At 43.8% G+C, this 19,393-nt stretch overlaps 1 protein-coding gene across 1 annotated transcript in view; it reads right to left on the bottom strand.

Annotated features, from left to right (window-relative positions):
• LOC306936193 (uncharacterized protein) overlaps positions 1-15,171 on the bottom strand; it is a 28,608-nt gene extending 13,437 nt beyond the window's left edge. Inside the window, exons 1-10 of the mRNA XM_079519684.1 lie at positions 14,875-15,171; positions 14,096-14,267; positions 13,368-13,604; positions 10,293-10,412; positions 8,101-8,234; positions 6,578-6,622; positions 6,203-6,239; positions 5,271-5,345; positions 3,894-4,022; positions 278-394 (exon numbers count right to left, since the gene is read on the bottom strand). Coding sequence (XP_079375810.1) covers positions 278-394; positions 3,894-4,022; positions 5,271-5,345; positions 6,203-6,239; positions 6,578-6,622; positions 8,101-8,234; positions 10,293-10,412; positions 13,368-13,604; positions 14,096-14,267; positions 14,875-15,018 — 1,210 coding nt within the window. The 5' untranslated portion in view covers positions 15,019-15,171. The remainder of the gene's footprint in view (positions 1-277; positions 395-3,893; positions 4,023-5,270; positions 5,346-6,202; positions 6,240-6,577; positions 6,623-8,100; positions 8,235-10,292; positions 10,413-13,367; positions 13,605-14,095; positions 14,268-14,874) is intronic.
• Positions 15,172-19,393: the final 4,222 nt, after the last annotated feature.

Genomic DNA, 19,393 nt, shown 5'->3' with positions numbered 1-19,393 from the left:
TTAAGGGCCGTCCACAATGAGAAGGATAAGATAACTACAAGGATAATAATGTGAGCATCCACACTGATGAACAATAACGTTCTGTTTGCATGTTGAACGTGAGTGATGTGTTGAATGTGATGTGTTGCATTTCTCCACAGTACACACACACACACACACACACACACACACACACACACACACACACACACACACACACACACACACACACACACACACACACACACACACACACACACACACACACACACACACACACACACACACACACACACACCTGATGCAAATCGATGTTTGTGTAATGTGCCATTCATGGCTCCACATTTAACATTGAAGACTCTCTTGTCAACAGTGTCATGGCGGCTGGGACCTGGTTCCTCTTGGTCTCCTTCACCTGCAGGTAGACACATTTATATGGTGTTAGATTTGAGAGAGAAAAAAAGAAAGCAAAAATTATTTGGAATGACAGCTAATTAAAACAGCAAGCATTTATTTTTGTCTGGGGGTGAGATGTCTGAGGGCGGGTCCTATGCTGAAAGATTTAAGACGCCTCTCTATTGGCCACTCGGAGTCTGATTGACAGCCAGGCAACTTTCTTAATCCCTCCCCCCTTCTTCTGGAAGAGCGTGTGTGCGTGCGTGTTTCTTTGACAGAAATGTATAATGAAACTCTTCATTTACCGGTAGCTATATGGATGGGCCTCAATACGCGCTCAACTAATTTGCACATGATGAACCATCCCGCAGTCTTGCGAACAGGGACGAGCATCACTTCTGCTCAATTTATCAAAGCGCAAGACGTTTCCTGGGATTCAGGAACTCATACACACACGCCAGGGTTTGGACTCTGGACGGGCCTGATCAATACCTGTGCAGCAGCACTGCACGTACAATCACCTAGTGTGGGTGAGTCTAGACACCTTGGTGACAAACAACTGCACTGTTCCCTCTCTCCCATGTGTGCACGTGACACACACACATGGAAATATGGCCATGCTTTACCCGAGTGGTTTTCTTTTTTAGGATACAACATATGAAACACATTCGAAGGATTTTCTTTTTCTTCAAAAGTAGTAGAGAAGGAGTATAAACAGACTGTGAGAATCAAATCGATAACTAGAAAAAGTGCCCCTCGTGGCACAGGTCTCCACTAGGCCAGGTCTGGCCTCCTGGTGGCGCTATAACCTCGTGGCACAGGTCTCCACTAGGCCAGGTCTGGCCTCCTGGTGGCGCTATAACCTCGTGGCACAGGTCTCCACTAGGCCAGGTCAGGTCTGGCCTCCTGGTGGCGCTATAACCTCGTGGCACAGGTCTCCACTAGGCCAGGTCTGGCCTCCTGGTGGCGCTATAACCTCGTGGCACAGGTCTCCACTAGGCCAGGTCTGGCCTCCTGGTGGCGCTATAACCTCGTGGCACAGGTCTCCACTAGGCCAGGTCTGGCCTCCTGGTGGCGCTATAACCTCGTGGCACAGGTCTCCACTAGGCCAGGTCTGGCCTCCTGGTGGCGCTATAACCTCGTGGCACAGGCCACTAGGCCAGGTCTGGCCTCCTGGTGGCGCTATAACCTCGTGGCACAGGTCTCCACTAGGCCAGGTCTGGCCTCCTGGTGGCGCTATATATCCTCGGGGCACAGGTCTCCACAAGCCAGGTCTGGCCTCCTGGTGGCGCTATAACCTTGTGGCACAGGTCTCCACTAGGCCAGGTCTGGCCTCCTGGTGGCGCTATAACCTCGTGGCACAGGTCTCCACTAGGCCAGGTCTGGCCTCCTGGTGGCGCTATAACCTCGTGGCACAGGTCTCCACTAGGCCAGGTCTGGCCTCCTGGTGGCGCTATAACCTCGTGGCACAGGTCTCCACTAGGCCAGGTCTGGCCTCCTGGTGGCGCTATATATCCTCGGGGCACAGGTCTCCACTAGGCCAGGTCTGGCCTCCTGGTGGTGCTATAACCTCGTGGCACAGGTCTCCACTAGGCCAGGTCTGGCCTCCTGGTGGCGCTATAACCTCGTGGCACAGGTCACTAGGCCAGGTCTGGCCTCCTGGTGGCGCTAGAACCTCGTGGCACAGGCCACTAGGCCAGGTCTGGCCTCCTGGTGGCGCTATAACCTCGTGGCACAGGTCTCCACTAGGCCAGGTCTGGCCTCCTGGTGGCGCTATATATCCTCGGGGCACAGGTCTCCACTAGGCCAGGTCAGGCCTCCTGGTGGCGCTATATATCCTCGGGGCACAGGTCTCCACTAGGCCAGGTCTGGCCTCCTGGTGGTGCTATAACCTCGTGGCACAGGTCTCCACTAGGCCAGGTCTGGCCTCCTGGTGGCGCTATAACCTCGTGGCACAGGTCACTAGGCCAGGTCTGGCCTCCTGGTGGCGCTATAACCTCGTGGCACAGGCCACTAGGCCAGGTCTGGCCTCCTGGTGGCGCTATAACCTCGTGGCACAGGTCTCCACTAGGCCAGGTCTGGCCTCCTGGTGGCGCTATAACCTCGTGGCACAGGTCTCCACTAGGCCAGGTCTGGCCTCCTGGTGGCGCTATAACCTCGTGGCACAGGTCACTAGGCCAGGTCTGGCCTCCTGGTGGCGCTATAACCTCGTGGCACAGGCCACTAGGCCAGGTCTGGCCTCCTGGTGGCGCTATAACCTCGTGGCACAGGTCTCCACTAGGCCAGGTCTGGCCTCCTGGTGGCGCTATAACCTCGTGGCACAGGTCTCCACTAGGCCAGGTCTGGCCTCCTGGTGGCGCTATAACCTCGTGGCACAGGTCTCCACTAGGCCAGGTCTGGCCTCCTGGTGGCGCTATAACCTCGTGGCACAGGTCACTAGGCCAGGTCTGGCCTCCTGGTGGCGCTATAACCTCGTGGCACAGGCCACTAGGCCAGGTCTGGCCTCCTGGTGGCGCTATAACCTCGTGGCACAGGTCTCCACTAGGCCAGGTCTGGCCTCCTGGTGGCGCTATAACCTCGTGGCACAGGTCTCCACTAGGCCAGGTCAGGTTGTGGCCTCCTGGTGGCGCTATATATCCTCGGGGCACAGGTCTCCACTAGGCCAGGTCTAGCCTCCTGGTGGCGCTATAACCTCGTGGCACAGGTCTCCACTAGGCCAGGTCTGGCCTCCTGGTGGCGCTATAACCTCGTGGCACAGGTCTCCACTAGGCCAGGTCTGGCCTCCTGGTGGCGCTATAATAGGCCAATGTGAAAAGGGTGCCATTTCTTCTTACGCCTTTGAGGGCAATTGGATGATTTGAGTCATTTTGTTCCAAAAATGTGTTTTGCAAAAATCCACCTGTTGGTGGCCAACCAACAGGCCAATGTGAAAAGGGAGGGATTTATTCCTCAGCCTAGTAGGAAAGTGCGGGAAAGATCTCACGTAAATTGCATGATGCGCTCATGATTTGACGCTTTTTGTTCTAAACGGGCCAATCCTGCAAACTTTGAAAGCCAATTATAGCCAATTAGGATGGAATATGAAATATGGGACTTGAGCACATGACTATAGAGATACTGTGTAACGATTTGCAGGATTTTTGGACAGAATCTGGAGGAGTAATATAAAAAAATGTGTTTTACAAAAGTCGTCCTCCTGGTGGCGCTATAACAGGCCGTTCTGGAAAATTTGGGGCAAAGGTTCATCGTTGGCATCTAGGGAGTGTGTGTGCGTGCAAAGTTTGGCATTGACCAGGTTAACGGTGGCGGAGATTAGCTGGTAACGGACGGACGGACACAGACAGACACACACGGACGGACGGAGTGCAAAACATACTCTCTCCCCATGCCTTCCCTTCGGCCTGGTGGAGACTATCAAACCTCGGAATTAACTAACAGTATAATTGTAAAGCAGGCCAAAGCAGCAGGGTTATCAGGACAACAGAACAAGTTGTGTTCCTGTAAGCGTCAGTATTTACCAGTATGTCCTTCCTGGTTCACTTCCTGTTTAATGGCGCTAGGTGCGGCGGTTTGGGTGGATGTTGACGCCATGGGCACGAATGCAGTGGCATTTTCGAGGCTTGCTCGGCTGCGAGAGGCATCCTTCTCTGATTGGGGAGAAAGGACAATAGCTGGCTTGTACTTTCACTCTGGCCACTTCATTTTGGGGAGAAGAAGAACACTGGCTGGCAGGCGTTCTCAAGTTTATAATGAAAGGCAATCCAGCCCAACTGCAAGTTCTGCCTGCCAAATAACACCTTGCACTCTGGTAGGCTATACCCTGCACAACATGATTTATAGGGTGGGACAAAATTCACAGAGTACTTCAAATATAGTCATCTTTTGTTATAAGAAACATATATTTAATAATACCATTTATTACATGGCTTGGTTGAATGCTTGATTCTGATCAATGATTGGTCAGTCGCTGAATTCAGCGGTGAATTATCACCACCTAGCCAGATATTATCCCTTACTTATAAGCTTTCACTAGTAAAGACAAGACTAAACTATTACTTTCAATAGGCTATGAGTCAGAGCAGTTGCCCCTGGCGCAATTGTAATACTGTAAAAACAAGTCGGCGCTCGTGTGTGTGTGTGTGTGTGTGTGTGTGTGTGTGTGTGTCTGTGTGCGTGCATGCGTGAAGGTTTCCTTCTCATTTGGACTACGACTACGGCTATAACATATTTAACTCTAGAACGATCACTAAACACAGGTATGTAAAATATTCCTTAAAAAAATGCCTCATCAAAATATATTGAAGTACAGCAATACATGGCAACTTGAGCTACTCTTCTTTAATATTTCATCATGACTTTTCACAAAAAAAACGAAAAATAGAGCAAAATTGGCAAAAACAAATATGGGCATATTATTTTAAAACTATTCCTAAAAAAAGAAAAGTAAAAAGTAATGGAGCTGGGAACTTCTCCTTTGGTCCACTCATTCCTATGACAGGTGAGAATGGTCCAGTGAAGAAAAACAAAACAAAAACAAAAAAAGTCCATTGTGGGTGAATGGGATTATTCTCTATCACACTATCACTTAACACGGGTGAAATCCAGGGATGTGGGCAGGGAAACAAACCTGCCTTCTATGACGTCACTGAGCATCATGAAGGTACTGAAAGACCCACCCACCTCAGACATCAGCAACATTATGATGTCACTGAGCATCATGAAGGTACTGAAAGACCCACCCACCTCAGAGATCAACAACATTATGAAAATTTTAAAAATATATAATCGCCCGGGTGAAAATAACCCATGTTTAGTGTTCTGCGATGTAGTACTGTACTGTAGTACTGTAATTCTGCAAACTGTTAATAAATATTTAAATCAATCAATCAAAGTACCTGCATCTGTTAGGTCCTCCTCATCGTCTTCATCTCCCTCATTCTCAAGTCCACTGTCTGACGGTGAACTTGACACTGAAATAGCAGAGATACGCAGCCCTTGTAATCCATCACACATCGAACCAACAGCCATCCTACATTACGTAGTAAGTCATAGCAGAGATAGCTACAAGTTGCATTTCTGGAGCAGGAGTGTAGTGTAACACTGCTGTGTGCATGTGTAAAAGAGTACAGATGTAATACCTCCACCAGCTTCCCTCCTGCAAACACAGCCTATTGTGTTCATTGGAGTAAGCTGTAGGCACCGCGGAGAAATCAAACTAGGGATGCACCGAATATTCGGCCACCGAATAGTGGCGAAACAAATGCATATTCGGTATTCGGTTGATTTTAGCGGAAGGAGCATTCTCCGGCAGCGGCAATCAGACACGGCGCTGCCGGGGGAGGTGGGGGGATTATGACACTCCACCGGCGCTCCGTTTCGCGGCAGTGTCGGTGCGTTCGGCACCGTCACAGCCAATTGACAAATTCCCTGCCGATAACAGCCGCGGCGCTGGCGGGGGGGAGGGTCGGCATCTGCCGGGGAAGGTGGGGGGATTATGACATTGCCGCTCGTTTCCGCGGCAGTGCATTGGTCCGACACGCGTCGCGTTGTGCTTGCGGTTAGGGTTATGGTTTGGGGAAGGGTGTCAGACTGATGCCGCTGAGAAACACTGGTGTTGTCGGCAATTGGCGGAGACTCCGCGGCTGATGCCGCTGCCGGAAAATGCACTCGCTCTCCCTCGATTTTAGAGCCGAAACCGAATAGTCAAAGAACTGGGGTTACCATTCGAAACCTACAGTTGTTGTGATGACGTGATCAAACAGGTCGAATAAATGATAAAGTACAATAATAAAACTCATCAGGTTAACAAATTTACAGCTTAACAAACCTTCCAATTCAACGGGAGGAAACAGTGACTTCTTGGTCTAGCAGTGGAAAGAAAGGAAAACAAAGTAATTAGTAATGGGCAGCGTTAGCATAACACAAAACAGGGATACAATACAGACAAAATGTGTTTGCAAATAATAATAACCACAACAACAATAACAAATCACACCCGTGTGAACTGAGTGGTGCAAGGTCTTATATAGTCTGATCAGCTGTGGTCTGACGTCACACACTAACCATAGCAACCATGCTCACCTGTGCACGGACAGGTACAGGTACAGGTACACAAACATACAGACAAAGTTGGTTATTGGAGTGGTTTGCACCACTCAACAAAAACTAATAAACTATTATCAGCGGTAATATTTTCGTATACCTTTGTTCTCGTTCCTTTGTAGCCTGGACATGTCAGGTGTCCATCCTGACACATGGTGAGAACAAAAAACAAAACAAAAAGTCTTGTGAGGAGGTATACGACTTGAAGAGGTGAGAACATGACTAGCCTATCATTTGCATGTAAGCTATCCAGGGCTCCAGCGTGCGACATATTAGGTCGCATATGCGACTTAATTTATTAAGGGTGATACTTAAAATGTAATGAGGTCGCACAGGTGCGACTTGCTGGAATGATGAGTGGAGGGGAAAAAAACATCCTGCAGTGCTTGCCCGTTCCATTGATTGAAAACATTGGACGTTCGCCTGACGCCCAGTGTTCAAAGAACGATCGTTCACGAAAACCCACAAATAAACCCTTCAGACTTGGATGGTCAGAGCGGCGCGATTACATACAAAGTCAATTCAAAGACGAGAATTGCGCAAACGGGCGCGGCGCGACCTGCCGCGGTACAAACTGGACGAACCGAGGCGAATATATATTCAGGTCTGAACGCAGCTTATCCGACACAAATTAACTAATCTTTCTCAGCTGTACAATATCACTGGAGCGCGCAGCGCGCATATCTAACTGCATGATGATCAGTCATGAAATACACAGACAGCCGACTCCCGACCCAAACACTGAGTGAAACTTAGTAAACGTGTTGTTTGATTAAACATGTGCCACGAAATGTGCCACGAAAAATAGCTTCCAAAGCTTGTTATGTTTGCATCGAGGAGGTAGTGTCCATACCATACGTCCATACATGATGATCGGCCAACAAAATACATTAATCTCCCTGATGCCCGATTTATTCTTCGTGTTCCGTGCTGAAAATAGCTGATCTACAAGCTCACAACGCGTCGCGTCCGCGGCGCGTTGTGAGCTTGTAGATCAGCTATTTTCAGCACGCGGAGATATGCAGGCTCTGAGAGCATTCAGAAACTTTTGCCTTCACAATAAAAGCATGCAGCTTTCACAAGTTGGCCCATAAAGAAAAGGATTAAGAATTTGGTGGCATTTCACATTGCAAAAGATTTTTTCCAAAATGTAAAAATATTATAAGGAATTCATTTGGATAATGGTAATGGAGATATTGTACAAATTGTCACTTTATTAATCCAAAAGGTTTGGACTGCATTTAATTTTCAACACAAAACCTTAAACTGACTTTCTGTGTGTGGAATATAAATATTGCCTTTATTGACTGAGTGACTTTGTGGTGGGTTGAAACCATCTACAGTGTTTTGAAGTATAACCAGGTAGGTTGCTGTTTTTTACACAGTGACCGTTGTAGGGGGTTTTATGATTCAAACCTTATGGTGGAAACCACTACATAAATAAATGGCGCCCGATGTGGGGGCATGATAAGATTATGTATTAATACCACGCTATACAAAGACAAAAATGGTGCTACCTAATTTGTGGTGGCGCTACCAAATGAAAAGGTAGGTGGCACCAGTGCTACCTGTGAAAAAGTTAGTCTGGAGCCCTGTATGATACATTTGTGTTCCATTCCAAACCTGTAGGAGCTTGCTCAAGGGGGTCTTCATGCATCGGATGCTAAGCTTCCAGTTCTTGTAGGCCTTCCTCCCACCATACTCCTCAAACCCAGAGGGGGTAAACCACTGGTTCTGCACAACAATGCACTTCTCGCCTGCAGCAGAAATAAACAACAATATTGTAACTGATTTCTATTAGGTGGTCTTTCTTAACCCATTTTGACCTGAGATCAGATTCTAAAAATGTCAGTCGTTCTTCGATTTTTCAAAAATAGCAGATCTACAAGCTCATAGCACGCCACCGAGTGGCGCGCTACGAGCTTGTAGATCTGCTATTTTTCAATAGCTAAAGCATAACATAATGCTGTGGCTCAGGAGGTAGAGCAGGTCGTCCAATGATCCATGGGTCGGCGGTTCGAATCCCGGCTCCTCCTGTCTACATGTCGAAGTGTCCTTGGGCAAGACACTGAACCCCAAATTGCTCCCGATGTGCTGGTTGGTACCTTGCATGGCTTCCGCCGCAATCGGTGTATGAATGGGTGAATGTAATGCACAATCTATGTAAAGCGCCTTGGATAAAGGCGCTATATAAATGCACCATTTACCATTTACCTAACACCAAAAGGGGTTCCCGCCCAAAATGGGTTAACCACTTAAAGCCCATATACTTTGCTGAATGTCAAATAGCAAAAAAAAGTCCTGTATATCAGTGGTTTTCAACCCTTACGGCCCATTATTGATTTGGCATTTGAGCCACAGACCACCATTTGGTGAGGTGTAAGGCATATTCATACTCCAGTTTTAGGTGCTAAGGTGACCACCGAAATAGTGGTTAGTAAAAACAAGAGAGATGTGCTGGGGTGAGCGGTGAGTTATCACCGCGGCATGTCATGTCGTTTTCGGTGGTCACCATATCTACTAAAAATGGAGTATTTAACCTCGCAGAACAAAAACGGGGGAAAAAAATATATCGTTGGATAAGATTTTGTTTTGTCACAATTCCATGCTGTATTGAAAATTAAGTAATGCTGCAGATGTTTAAAGGGGAAAAACACCCATTTTCAACATTTTACTATGTCATTAATGTACCTTAGAGCTGTAAAAAAGTCCCCCCCATTCTGTGTTTCCTAGAACTGTAATTATGAAAAAAATCATTAACATGGTGAAACACATCTTGATGACATCATCAAGATGTGTTTCACCATGTTAATGATTTTTTTCAGACCTCTAGTTCTACGAAACACAGAATGGGGGAACTTTTTATTATTTCCACACAACAGCTCTAAGGTACATTAATGACATAGTAAAATGTTGAAAATGAGTGGAATGCCCCTTTAACAATAATTTAACTCTTGGGAGAGTCAAATGAAACCAAATGGACCCGTACGGGTCCATTTGGTTTCATTGTACGCTCTCAAGAGTTAAAGATCTAATAAGGGTCAATTTGGTTACCACCTCTCGATCATTTAGCTGGGGACCACCCGGAACTCCCTCAAGGACCACTGGTGGTCCCCGGACCACTGGTTGAGAACCACTGACAATACTTCACAGCTTCTCTCTTGCAGAGAGGGAAGTTGAACCTGGTATTTCTGAATTTTCGTTTTGGGTCTGCGAGGTTAAAGGCCTATTCATACTCCAATTTTAGGTGATAAGGTGACCACCGAAAATGACATGACATCATGCCATGGTGATAAGCAACTCATCGCTCATTTCTGAACATCTAGTATTCCGCAGTATGCCGCAGTCAGAACTGCGGCATCACTCCCAATCTTCCGCCGTAGTCTGAAGACCCACCTTTTCAGACTCCATCATGGCCCATAGCACTTATCCTACCCCCTTAGATAGCACTTTTTAGACTTAGATAGCATTTGAAACAGACTTATAGCATGTCATGTAGACAGCACAATAATTGCATTGTATATAGTCATAGCACATCATAGTAGCCTACATATGTATAGCATAGTATAGTATATATGTATAGTGTCATTATATAGATATGTTCTAGTTACGTTCTTAGCTTACGCATGTTTCTTGATAAATGCATTTTATATATGTGATGTATTCCCATACTTTTGTTCCTGCCTAATGTAAGTCGCTCTGGATTAAGAGCGTCTGCTAAATGCCTAAATTGTAAATTGTAAATTGTTAAGTGGAAGGAAACAGTCTCAATATGAATTACTACTTGATATCCTCAAATCAACACCACTGCTTACCTTTAGCCAGCTTGGCTCTGTTCAGCATCCCCTCTTTGTCTCCACAGGTGACTGGGATCTGGACCTTATAGAGGGCCCAAGTCCAGATGTCCTTCTTATCTCCCTTCTTCAGAGGTGAACCTGGACAATGAACGCAAAAGAGGGGTTTTGACATGTTCTTGCTCTGGAACTGGACCCAGGCTTATACTTGATATTGAAGGGGTAATTCACTTTAAAACATCTACAGTAGGACAGTATCAGTCACCAGAAACAAGGATGAGCGTTTTAAATGAGTCTAACATGGTTCAGATTTAGTTTTAAGACTGTCTGATCAAATCAATATTAAACATCTAAATATTAAATCAAGCAACTTAAAAACTGTCTGGGGAAAACGCAAAAGCCAGACTATAGATGTTAATGTGAACCCAAAAGTGTTTTAAAGTGAAATCATTCAAGTTTAGGCTTTTAGTAGAATCAGGCAGACCGTGATGTCAATGTTTTGAGATACAAATGTCGTTTATAGTTAAAGTGCACCACCTAGTGTAATAAGAGGGGATTTACCGGTACATATTTCTTTGTAGAAATTTGTTGTAGGTACAGCATGGTGTAAATGTAAGACCAGTACCACACGGTGCAAAGATTTTACATGAAAGTTCACAAATGCATGAGCATTTTAACTTATGCTACATTGTCTTCCTGGCTGATACATTTGGAATGTATTACTTTCTTTGGGGTATATTCTTCATATCCATGTCTCAGCTATATTTGACCACGTGACCACCCCTTCTGTGTTCTTATTATTATTAATTATAAACGAAATACAATATTTTAATGAAATAAAATATTTTAAAAAATACATAAAATAGCAGATTTAACAGGCTCACAAAACGTCGGACCAGCTATTTTCGTATGTCTGCATGACACCGACAATTGCTGAATTCAGCGGTGTGTTATTATTTCTTGATAATGACCACTCCGCTCTATCACAGACCACTGTCTAATCAAAAACTGGCTGCGCACTGCTTGGATTTGATGCTGTATCCAACTTATGAATTAATAACTACATGGTTAGTCATAATTGTACATGTAACTTTAACTCTGTATTTCTCCTCTGACTTCATTTAACTGTGACTGCCTAGAACTGATGGTCTATTTGTGCCACAGGCAGGAAGCCAATCTCTGGCTGAGAGACAGTCATTCCAAATTGTAGGTTTACTCTTTGACTTCTTGCCAAAGTGATCTTTGATCTGATATTATAAAATAGACCACCTGGGGCTATCCTGGTTGACCAGAGCCATTTTTTAGGGTAGAAGGCTACAGTTTGTCTCTATGCATTTTATTAGTACTACAGTGACTGTCACAGTTGGGGATCTTTCACACACACACACACACACACACACACACACACACACACACACACACACACACACACACACACACACACACACACACACACACACACACACACACACTATATGCGCTGTTTGTGAATTAAAGCATGGGGGACACAGCAGAATAACTGGGAGTTAGAACGGAGGGACTGAGAGAACGGAGGAAGACCATGACGGACAGGCTTGGCCTGGCCTTAATGTGCTATACTATGGAAAGATGACTTTGTTATGCTGGTAACCTGATGTAACTATGGAAGATGCCTTATTTGAATAAATGATGGACTTTGCCTGGGATTTCTCAAACTCATTTCGTGCTACATTAGGAAAATAAGGAAATAATCCACGGACCCCTGTAAGAAAAGAGACATCACACGTAAACAAACAAACCATGCCCTTTACAACTAAACGTTGCTCTCAAGAATGTTTTTAAAAACATTTGAAGCGAGAAATAGACGATGCAGTAACCGTAAATGTAAATCTATTTGATCAACTCACTTCCTTGTTTTCCGAGGTGACTGTGCTGCAGCTGGACAGACGGCCAGCGCCACACTTATGCAATACTTTCAAATCATTACCATATTAAGCAAGGAAATACTTCATTTTGTCGTTACTTTTGGGTCCATAGCCGTAGCCGTGTAATAACTTTAAGCGGGAGAATAATGTATGGCGCGGCGGTAGTTGTTTAAAAATAATGACCATCAGGATGTATAAATACTGAGACGAAGTCGAGGTGTTTAAACATCCTGAAAGGAATTATTCCTTGCATAATACAGTACAAGATCCTATGGTATTTTATTGCTTGATTCTGAGTGGTCAATCGCTGAATTCAGTGGTCTGTTATTTCTGGATAATGGCCGCTCCGCTCTATAACAGACCGATGCCTAATCAAAGTTCAAACCCTCGTTGCATCTGCTGTGCCCCGCTTGATTTTCTGCTGTTTCCAACATGACATCCATGTAAACACACACACAATGTCATTTACAGCTAAACATTGCTCTCAAAAATGTTTTTGAAAACATTTGAGCGAGAGATAGACGAAGCAGTACCCGGAAACGGATTCTATTTGACCAACTCACTTCCGACTGTGCTGCAGCTGAGCAGACGCGGGCCAGCGCGACACTTATGCTATACTTCCATTACAGCAAGCAAGGAAATTGCTAATTTTGTTATGTTTTGGGTCAATTTATTAATTTATGTATTATAATAAGCAGGATAATTTGCACCGGTGGTTAAACCCCCTGTCTGTGAATTATCTCCCGACAATGACCACCTAGGCAGATAGCAGTGATTTAAATAGGTTTTCAATGTAATGAGTCCCGGGATGCAGGGATGGTCTTTTAGATGAGTCCCAGGGACATTTTTCCCACTTCAACAACGTTAGGAGTCATATTTTGCCATTTTTTACAAATTGCAGCATTTAACTCCCATTTCATTTTATATGATTATAATGTGGTTATATTAATGTAGAAAACAGAAGAAGAAATTATTATTATAACTAAAGCTAGCGAAATAAACTAGAATAAAAAACAGTACAGTAGTACAGTAGTAGTGCATCCCGTGGATGCAGAGGTCGTTGTTTTATTGCGTCCCTTAACTATAAACTGCGTTTTGGGATGCAAAATGCACCCTATTTTAATCTCTGAGACATTATCCCTTACTTAGCAGTGAGTGTGTTATAGTGTAATGGGCAAAGGGGTGTATTTACTATAGGTTGGCTTCTTCCTCTTCCTCTGTGCTGGGGTGGATGACTTAGATGTTCCTGGCTGTTCCTCCTCACCAGGTACACTTCCACTTCTCTGCCTCTTCCTCTGCTTTTTCCCTCGTTTCCTTTCTCTCGTCCCCTCCTCCTCCTCCTCCTCTTCTTCCTCCTCTCCACCTTTCGGAGCCTCCTTCTTCTCTACTTTTTCCACCTTCTGCGGTAGTTTGCAAAACTGGAAGGAGCCTGCATGTACAGTACAGATGAGGAGATGGAGAAGTATGGAAGAAATAACATGATGCGCTACTATCATTAATATCATCATCATCATCTTCAGCAGTGGTTTTCAACCAGTGGTTCGGGGACCTTGAGGGGGTCCCCAGCTAAATGACGTAGAGTTGGTAACCAAATGGACCCTTATAGATATTTAACTCTTTACGCTCGCAAGAGTTACATTATTGTTAAACTTCTTCGTTACTTAATTTACACAATTTACACAATTAGAGAATGTTAGAAGAATTGTTATTTTGATCAATGTTTGCCAACACACAGCATGGAATTGTGTGTCAACGATAACAAAACGTTCTTTAGTTTTGGGTCTGAGAGGCTAAACGTCATCAAATGGTGGTTCGTCCGCGGCTCAAATGCTGACTAAATAATGGGCCTTGGACGTGAAAAGGGTTGAAAATCACTGATCTTCAGTTTTCATATAATCATCACGTGTAGACAGAACTGACCATCCATGAGGCTGTTCCGCAGCATAAGTAGTTTCGGGTAGCGGCTGAGGATGCTCTCCTTAAATACACATTCCCAGAACAGTCGAATGTGCTGTGGTGTGTGTTGCTCCAGCCAGTCCAGTTCGTCGTAGAGGCCACTGTTCATGTTGTCTCTCTTCATACGAATCAACTTCTGCACACACATTACACAGGAGTAGTATTGTATAGAATTATGATAGATGTACTGTATCACTAATAATATAGTCCTAAACAACAAGTTATTTTTTTATTTAAATTGTATTTATTTTTTACTTGTTATGAACCAATCTGGGAACCTATTTGGAAGGGGGGGGGGGGGAGAATCTGTCCAACTACCAACCATAACCCAGATTTCAATTTCGATTATAATATTTTTACACCAGAGTCCAGACAGTATACAGACTACAGTATATGCCTATAGCCAATATGGTTTGTATTTCGACGAAAACGGCTGGTCCTGCTACACCATCAGAGACGAACAAACCATGTCTGCAAGACAATAGCCCTGAAACATGACTGCCATGATAATGATGATTATCATGATGATTATCATGGCAGTCATGTTTCAGGGCTAGCAAGACAACTAACTATAAGTATAGTACAAGTCTCTCTCTGCACAAGAGTAGTTTACGCGCAGGCGCTGCTGTGCGGTCCTGGCTCACATGGCTGCGGAGTTTGTTTTATTATTTACGAGTAGGCTACACATGATCTGACTATAGGAAGTTAACGTACGAACTACTGGATTCAACATCTGATCTCACCTTGTATTTGTCCTCTCGTATCAGGTTGTGATCCCTGAGCTGCATGATGAACGTGTGTGGTTTCTCCATGAAGGAGATTTCTGTCTTGTTGCGGTGGAGGAATTCTAGAAGTTGTCCCTCCTCGAAAAAATCCAACGGGTCCATTTGGAGCCGCGGTATACTTTCTGTTTACAATTACAATATTAAGCTTTAATTGTATTATTCTACTAGCCTGCGCGAATAACAGCAGGCGACGAATATAAATCCGGATTCCGCATTAAAAACATTACATAATCACTTGTTTTCGAGGGTTTGTTTGGATCCCGCCCGCACTCAAATGTACTTTCACTTCCCACTTCTCTTTCTTCCTGCTTTTTTGGTGACGTTTCGAAAGTGGATTGGACTCTCCACCCACTATCTCTTACCGACAAGAACAGATCAGACTCAGAGTGGTGTAATTACATTATTACACCATTGTAAATACAACAACACTCAGCTGGAAGTGGAACAGGTCTTCAAGCTAACACAACACGCGTCCCCAGAGTGTAGAGTAGCTTTGATCTCGCCGCAAAGCGGGTGCCTATGGGCTATAGTTCCAAATATTGCTCCTATGGCTGGAACTATCCCCAATGAGATAGAATGAGCACTTCCGCATTCCATTGTTACAATGGGAGTCAACGCTAGTGTCGCCACTCTCTTACTATATTACTCTGAGTCTGCGCGTCCCATACCTAAATGTGGGAAACGAACAAATGGGATCATTAATTGGTCTTAAAGCGGAACAATGGTTGCAAAGCAACTTGATTCCAATCTATCGAATTATTTTTAATTTGCCATGCAGGCCAGCTGTTTCAATAGAGGAATGTGGGGAGAAAACAATCTTACACAAAACTATTTGCAAAGTAATGGCCTATGTGTGTGGGGTTTTTTTAAGTTTTCATGAAGAAAAAAAAATGATCCAAAACAAAACTATAATATTTCTTATTTCACCAAAAACGTTTAGCCTATAATAATGTGTCTGTTTGGGCATAGCATAGAAGTAGGCTTGGTTTTATGGCACCGCTGACAAATCTGCCATTCATTTTTCCCACAGAGATTTACACAAATATTTATATCAATTATTTTAAGTTGAACATTGACATAAGTGCTTCTATGTTGTTGTTTTTTTCTCTAAAGTTTTATCCCACGATTTTTGTAACCCATTTCTCACAAGGTACCAATTTTCTAAACTGTAATCCTGGTCGCTACTCTCCCTCATGCTAACCTGGGTAGAGCCCCGAAATGAGCTCATGTTTCCTTAAATGCGTGAGGGGTGAGCAGGCCGCTTCTTATCACCTGACAGGGGTGATAAGAATATTGTGCTATTACTGTAGTGGAGTAAAACATATTTGAAAAACTATTGGAAACTAGAAATTACTCCAGTAAAGTAAAAGTACCTCAAAATGTTACTTAAGTAGCCTACAGTACTTGAGCAGGCTAAGGTACATAACATTTACGCCACTGACTGTTGATTTAGTTTTTCGAGACGATATCTCCTCCTCTGGTTAGAGGTTGGACGTGTTCTATTCCTGTAAATGGTGCATTTATATAAAGCCTTTATCCAAGGCGCTTTACATATATTGTGCATTACATTCACCCATTCACACACACATTCATACACCGATGGCAGCGGAAACCATGCAAGGCACCAACCTGCACATCGGGAGCAAATAGGTGGGGTTCAGACAGAGTCGCTTGCTCAAGGAAACTTCGACACTAACTCTGGGGGAGCCCGGGTTCGAACTGGCAACCTTGTGGTTACCAAAAAAATAGTATTACTTTATTGGACAACCTTGAAGTGGTCTAGCTAGGGGTTACGGGTACGTTATTAGTGCAACACTGCCTATGTGTTCTGCCAACCGATCCCTTATAGACAGCATTTTGTCCTATCTACTGTACATAAAACATGTGTGCTTGTGTGTTGAAAACATCATTTCCACAAATAAGGAATCAGCTCTAAGTAGCATGTTCCGAGAAGTGGTAAATGGTAGTATATGTAAAATGCACAATGCGTCTTTAATAGACAGTGGGATCCAAAAAGTTGATCCCACTGTCAGAAAGTTTGATTTTGCAATTTAGAGAATTAATAAACATAATTGTAAAACTCCAACAGTTGTATTTCCGTTCCGGGTTTGGACAAATCTCTTCTGCCAATAGCCCAGGTACAGACGCGCATAATTTCGAGAGGTAGTAACCCAAAGGAACACCAATAGGCCTACACTGTTTGTACATTTAGTCGGTGAACATGAAAACATTATGATGAATGATCCACTTTGTAAGATCAATAATAAAATCAGTGGTGGCAAACTATCTCTATCAGAAAGAAAAAACCCATTATTGCATTCGATATTAGTGTATAAAATGTGTATAAAGACTCAACATCCAATTTGTGACCAAAAACTGGGATTGAGAGAACCGATATCCTATTTCACTAGTAAGATACCACACCTTCTGCTCAAGCTAAACAGTTTTTATTGTACAAAATATGTATGTGTGTTGCTGAGGAGCCCAAGGTAGCGGACAACACTCAGGGTGGGAGTGTAGTCCCGGGAGCCTGACGACCACGGTTGCTAAGCTCGCTATAGCGTTCTGTCGCCTCTGCTCCGACAGAGGAAAGAAAATAGAGAAGTTAGAAGGATGGGAGAGACCGAGATAAGCAGAGGGGGTAGTCTCTACTCCTGATACGTTGAACACAACTACATTTAGACATCAGTGGTATCTTGAATGAATGAATGAATTAAAAACGTTTTGAAAGTGTATGCTTCTAGGATCAACAGGAATATATAGACTTTTAAAACAAAATAAGAAAAAGAGATCCGAGCACTCAAAAAATGTGGAGGAGAGGAAGTGAAATATAAAACAAAGTTTATTGCATAAAAGCCAACATGTTTCGACCCCTCACGGTCTTCATCAGGGAAAAACTGGACCAACAAACTTACAAAACACACAACACCCACAAAAGTGTTTGTGCATACACACTGATGGTGTGGTATGCACAAATCTGAGAAATATGAAATATATGAGAAAATATGAGAAAAGTAACCAATACAGAAAAATAAGAAATAAAGACAAAATGTAACCAAATAAAGCTGCAAAATGCCCAATGCGTCTTTAGAGATAGTGATATCCAAAAAGTTGATACTGGTCTGAGAATATTCAATAGAAAGTTTGATATTGTGGTTCAGAGAATTCAAACATTTGTGAAAATCGAAATTGTATTTCAGTTCCATTGAAATAATAGGCCTACAATGATAAAAACGTTTGACCGGGTTTAGCACAAATATTCTCCCAATAGCCCAGGTACAGACAGGTGTAATTTGGAGAGAAGCAGGAACCCAAAGGACTGTTTGTATATTTCGTCTGTGAACATGAAGACATTATTATGAATGATCCAGTTTGTAAGATCAATATTAAAATCAGTAGGCTATAGTGGCAAACTATGTCAGCAAGAAAGAAACGTCAAACCCATCAGTGTGATCGATATTAGTTTATAAAGACTCAACATCCATTGTGACCAAGGGGTGCATACTTAGTTTAGACTAGTCATTCGTTAGACATGGGTTGAGGTTAGGTTTAGGTGTGCTGCCCCGTGGGAGGTTAGGTTTAGGGTGAGGGTTTGAGATAGGTTGTAGTTGTAGGACTGACTGGTCTAACCAATGACTAGTCTAAACCAAAAACTGTCTAAACTAAGTACTGCACCCCAACGCTCCCTTCTGGCTCCAAAACTATGGAATGAACTTCCCATTGCAATCAGAATTACAGACTCACTCCCAATCTTCTGCCGTAGTCTGAAAACCCACCTCTTCAGACTCCATCTTAGCCCATGTAGCACTTGCCATAGCACTTGCCCTAGCCTCGATGACCTTATACAGGCATATGCAAAGGCTCATCTTCTGTAATTTAGATGTACTGTATGCAGATATAGCACTCTATAGTGTATACTCATAGTTTCATTGTACAGATATTACTGTATACTGTTACACCGATGTTAGGTTCTTAGCTTACTTATGATTCTTGATGAATATTTTTTAATGTCTTTGATGTACTAGCCCTTACCCGTTCGAATATATGAACACCAAATTATGTACAGTGTGGGTAATGTGATTTAATAGATCATATTATTGATACATTTTGAGGTGTAATGGGGTGCATATACGTTGGTTAGACATACCAACAGTCCTACAGTCATTAGTCCCACAACACTGTCACTACCGACATGCGCTGCAGGTTAAAACGAATCCATGCTGCAGGTTAAAACTAATCCATGCTGCAGGTTAAAACTAATCCATGCTGCAGGTTAAAACTAATCCATGCTGCAGGTTAAAACTAATCCATGCTGCAGGTTAAAACTAATCCATGCTGCAGGTTAAAACTAATCCATGCTGCGGGTTAAAAATCACCCGTGGCTCCCGACATTAAAACTAACGGCGTTCGCGTGCGGTTAGGGTTTGGGTAGGGTGTCGGACTCATGACTGTATGACTGTTATGTCTAATGGGCAAG

The sequence above is a fragment of the Electrona antarctica genome (assembly GCF_951216825.1).
Source record: "Electrona antarctica genome assembly, chromosome: 14".
Classification (NCBI taxonomy): domain Eukaryota; kingdom Metazoa; phylum Chordata; class Actinopteri; order Myctophiformes; family Myctophidae; genus Electrona; species Electrona antarctica.
This window is presented reverse-complemented; position numbering and strand designations above follow the sequence as displayed.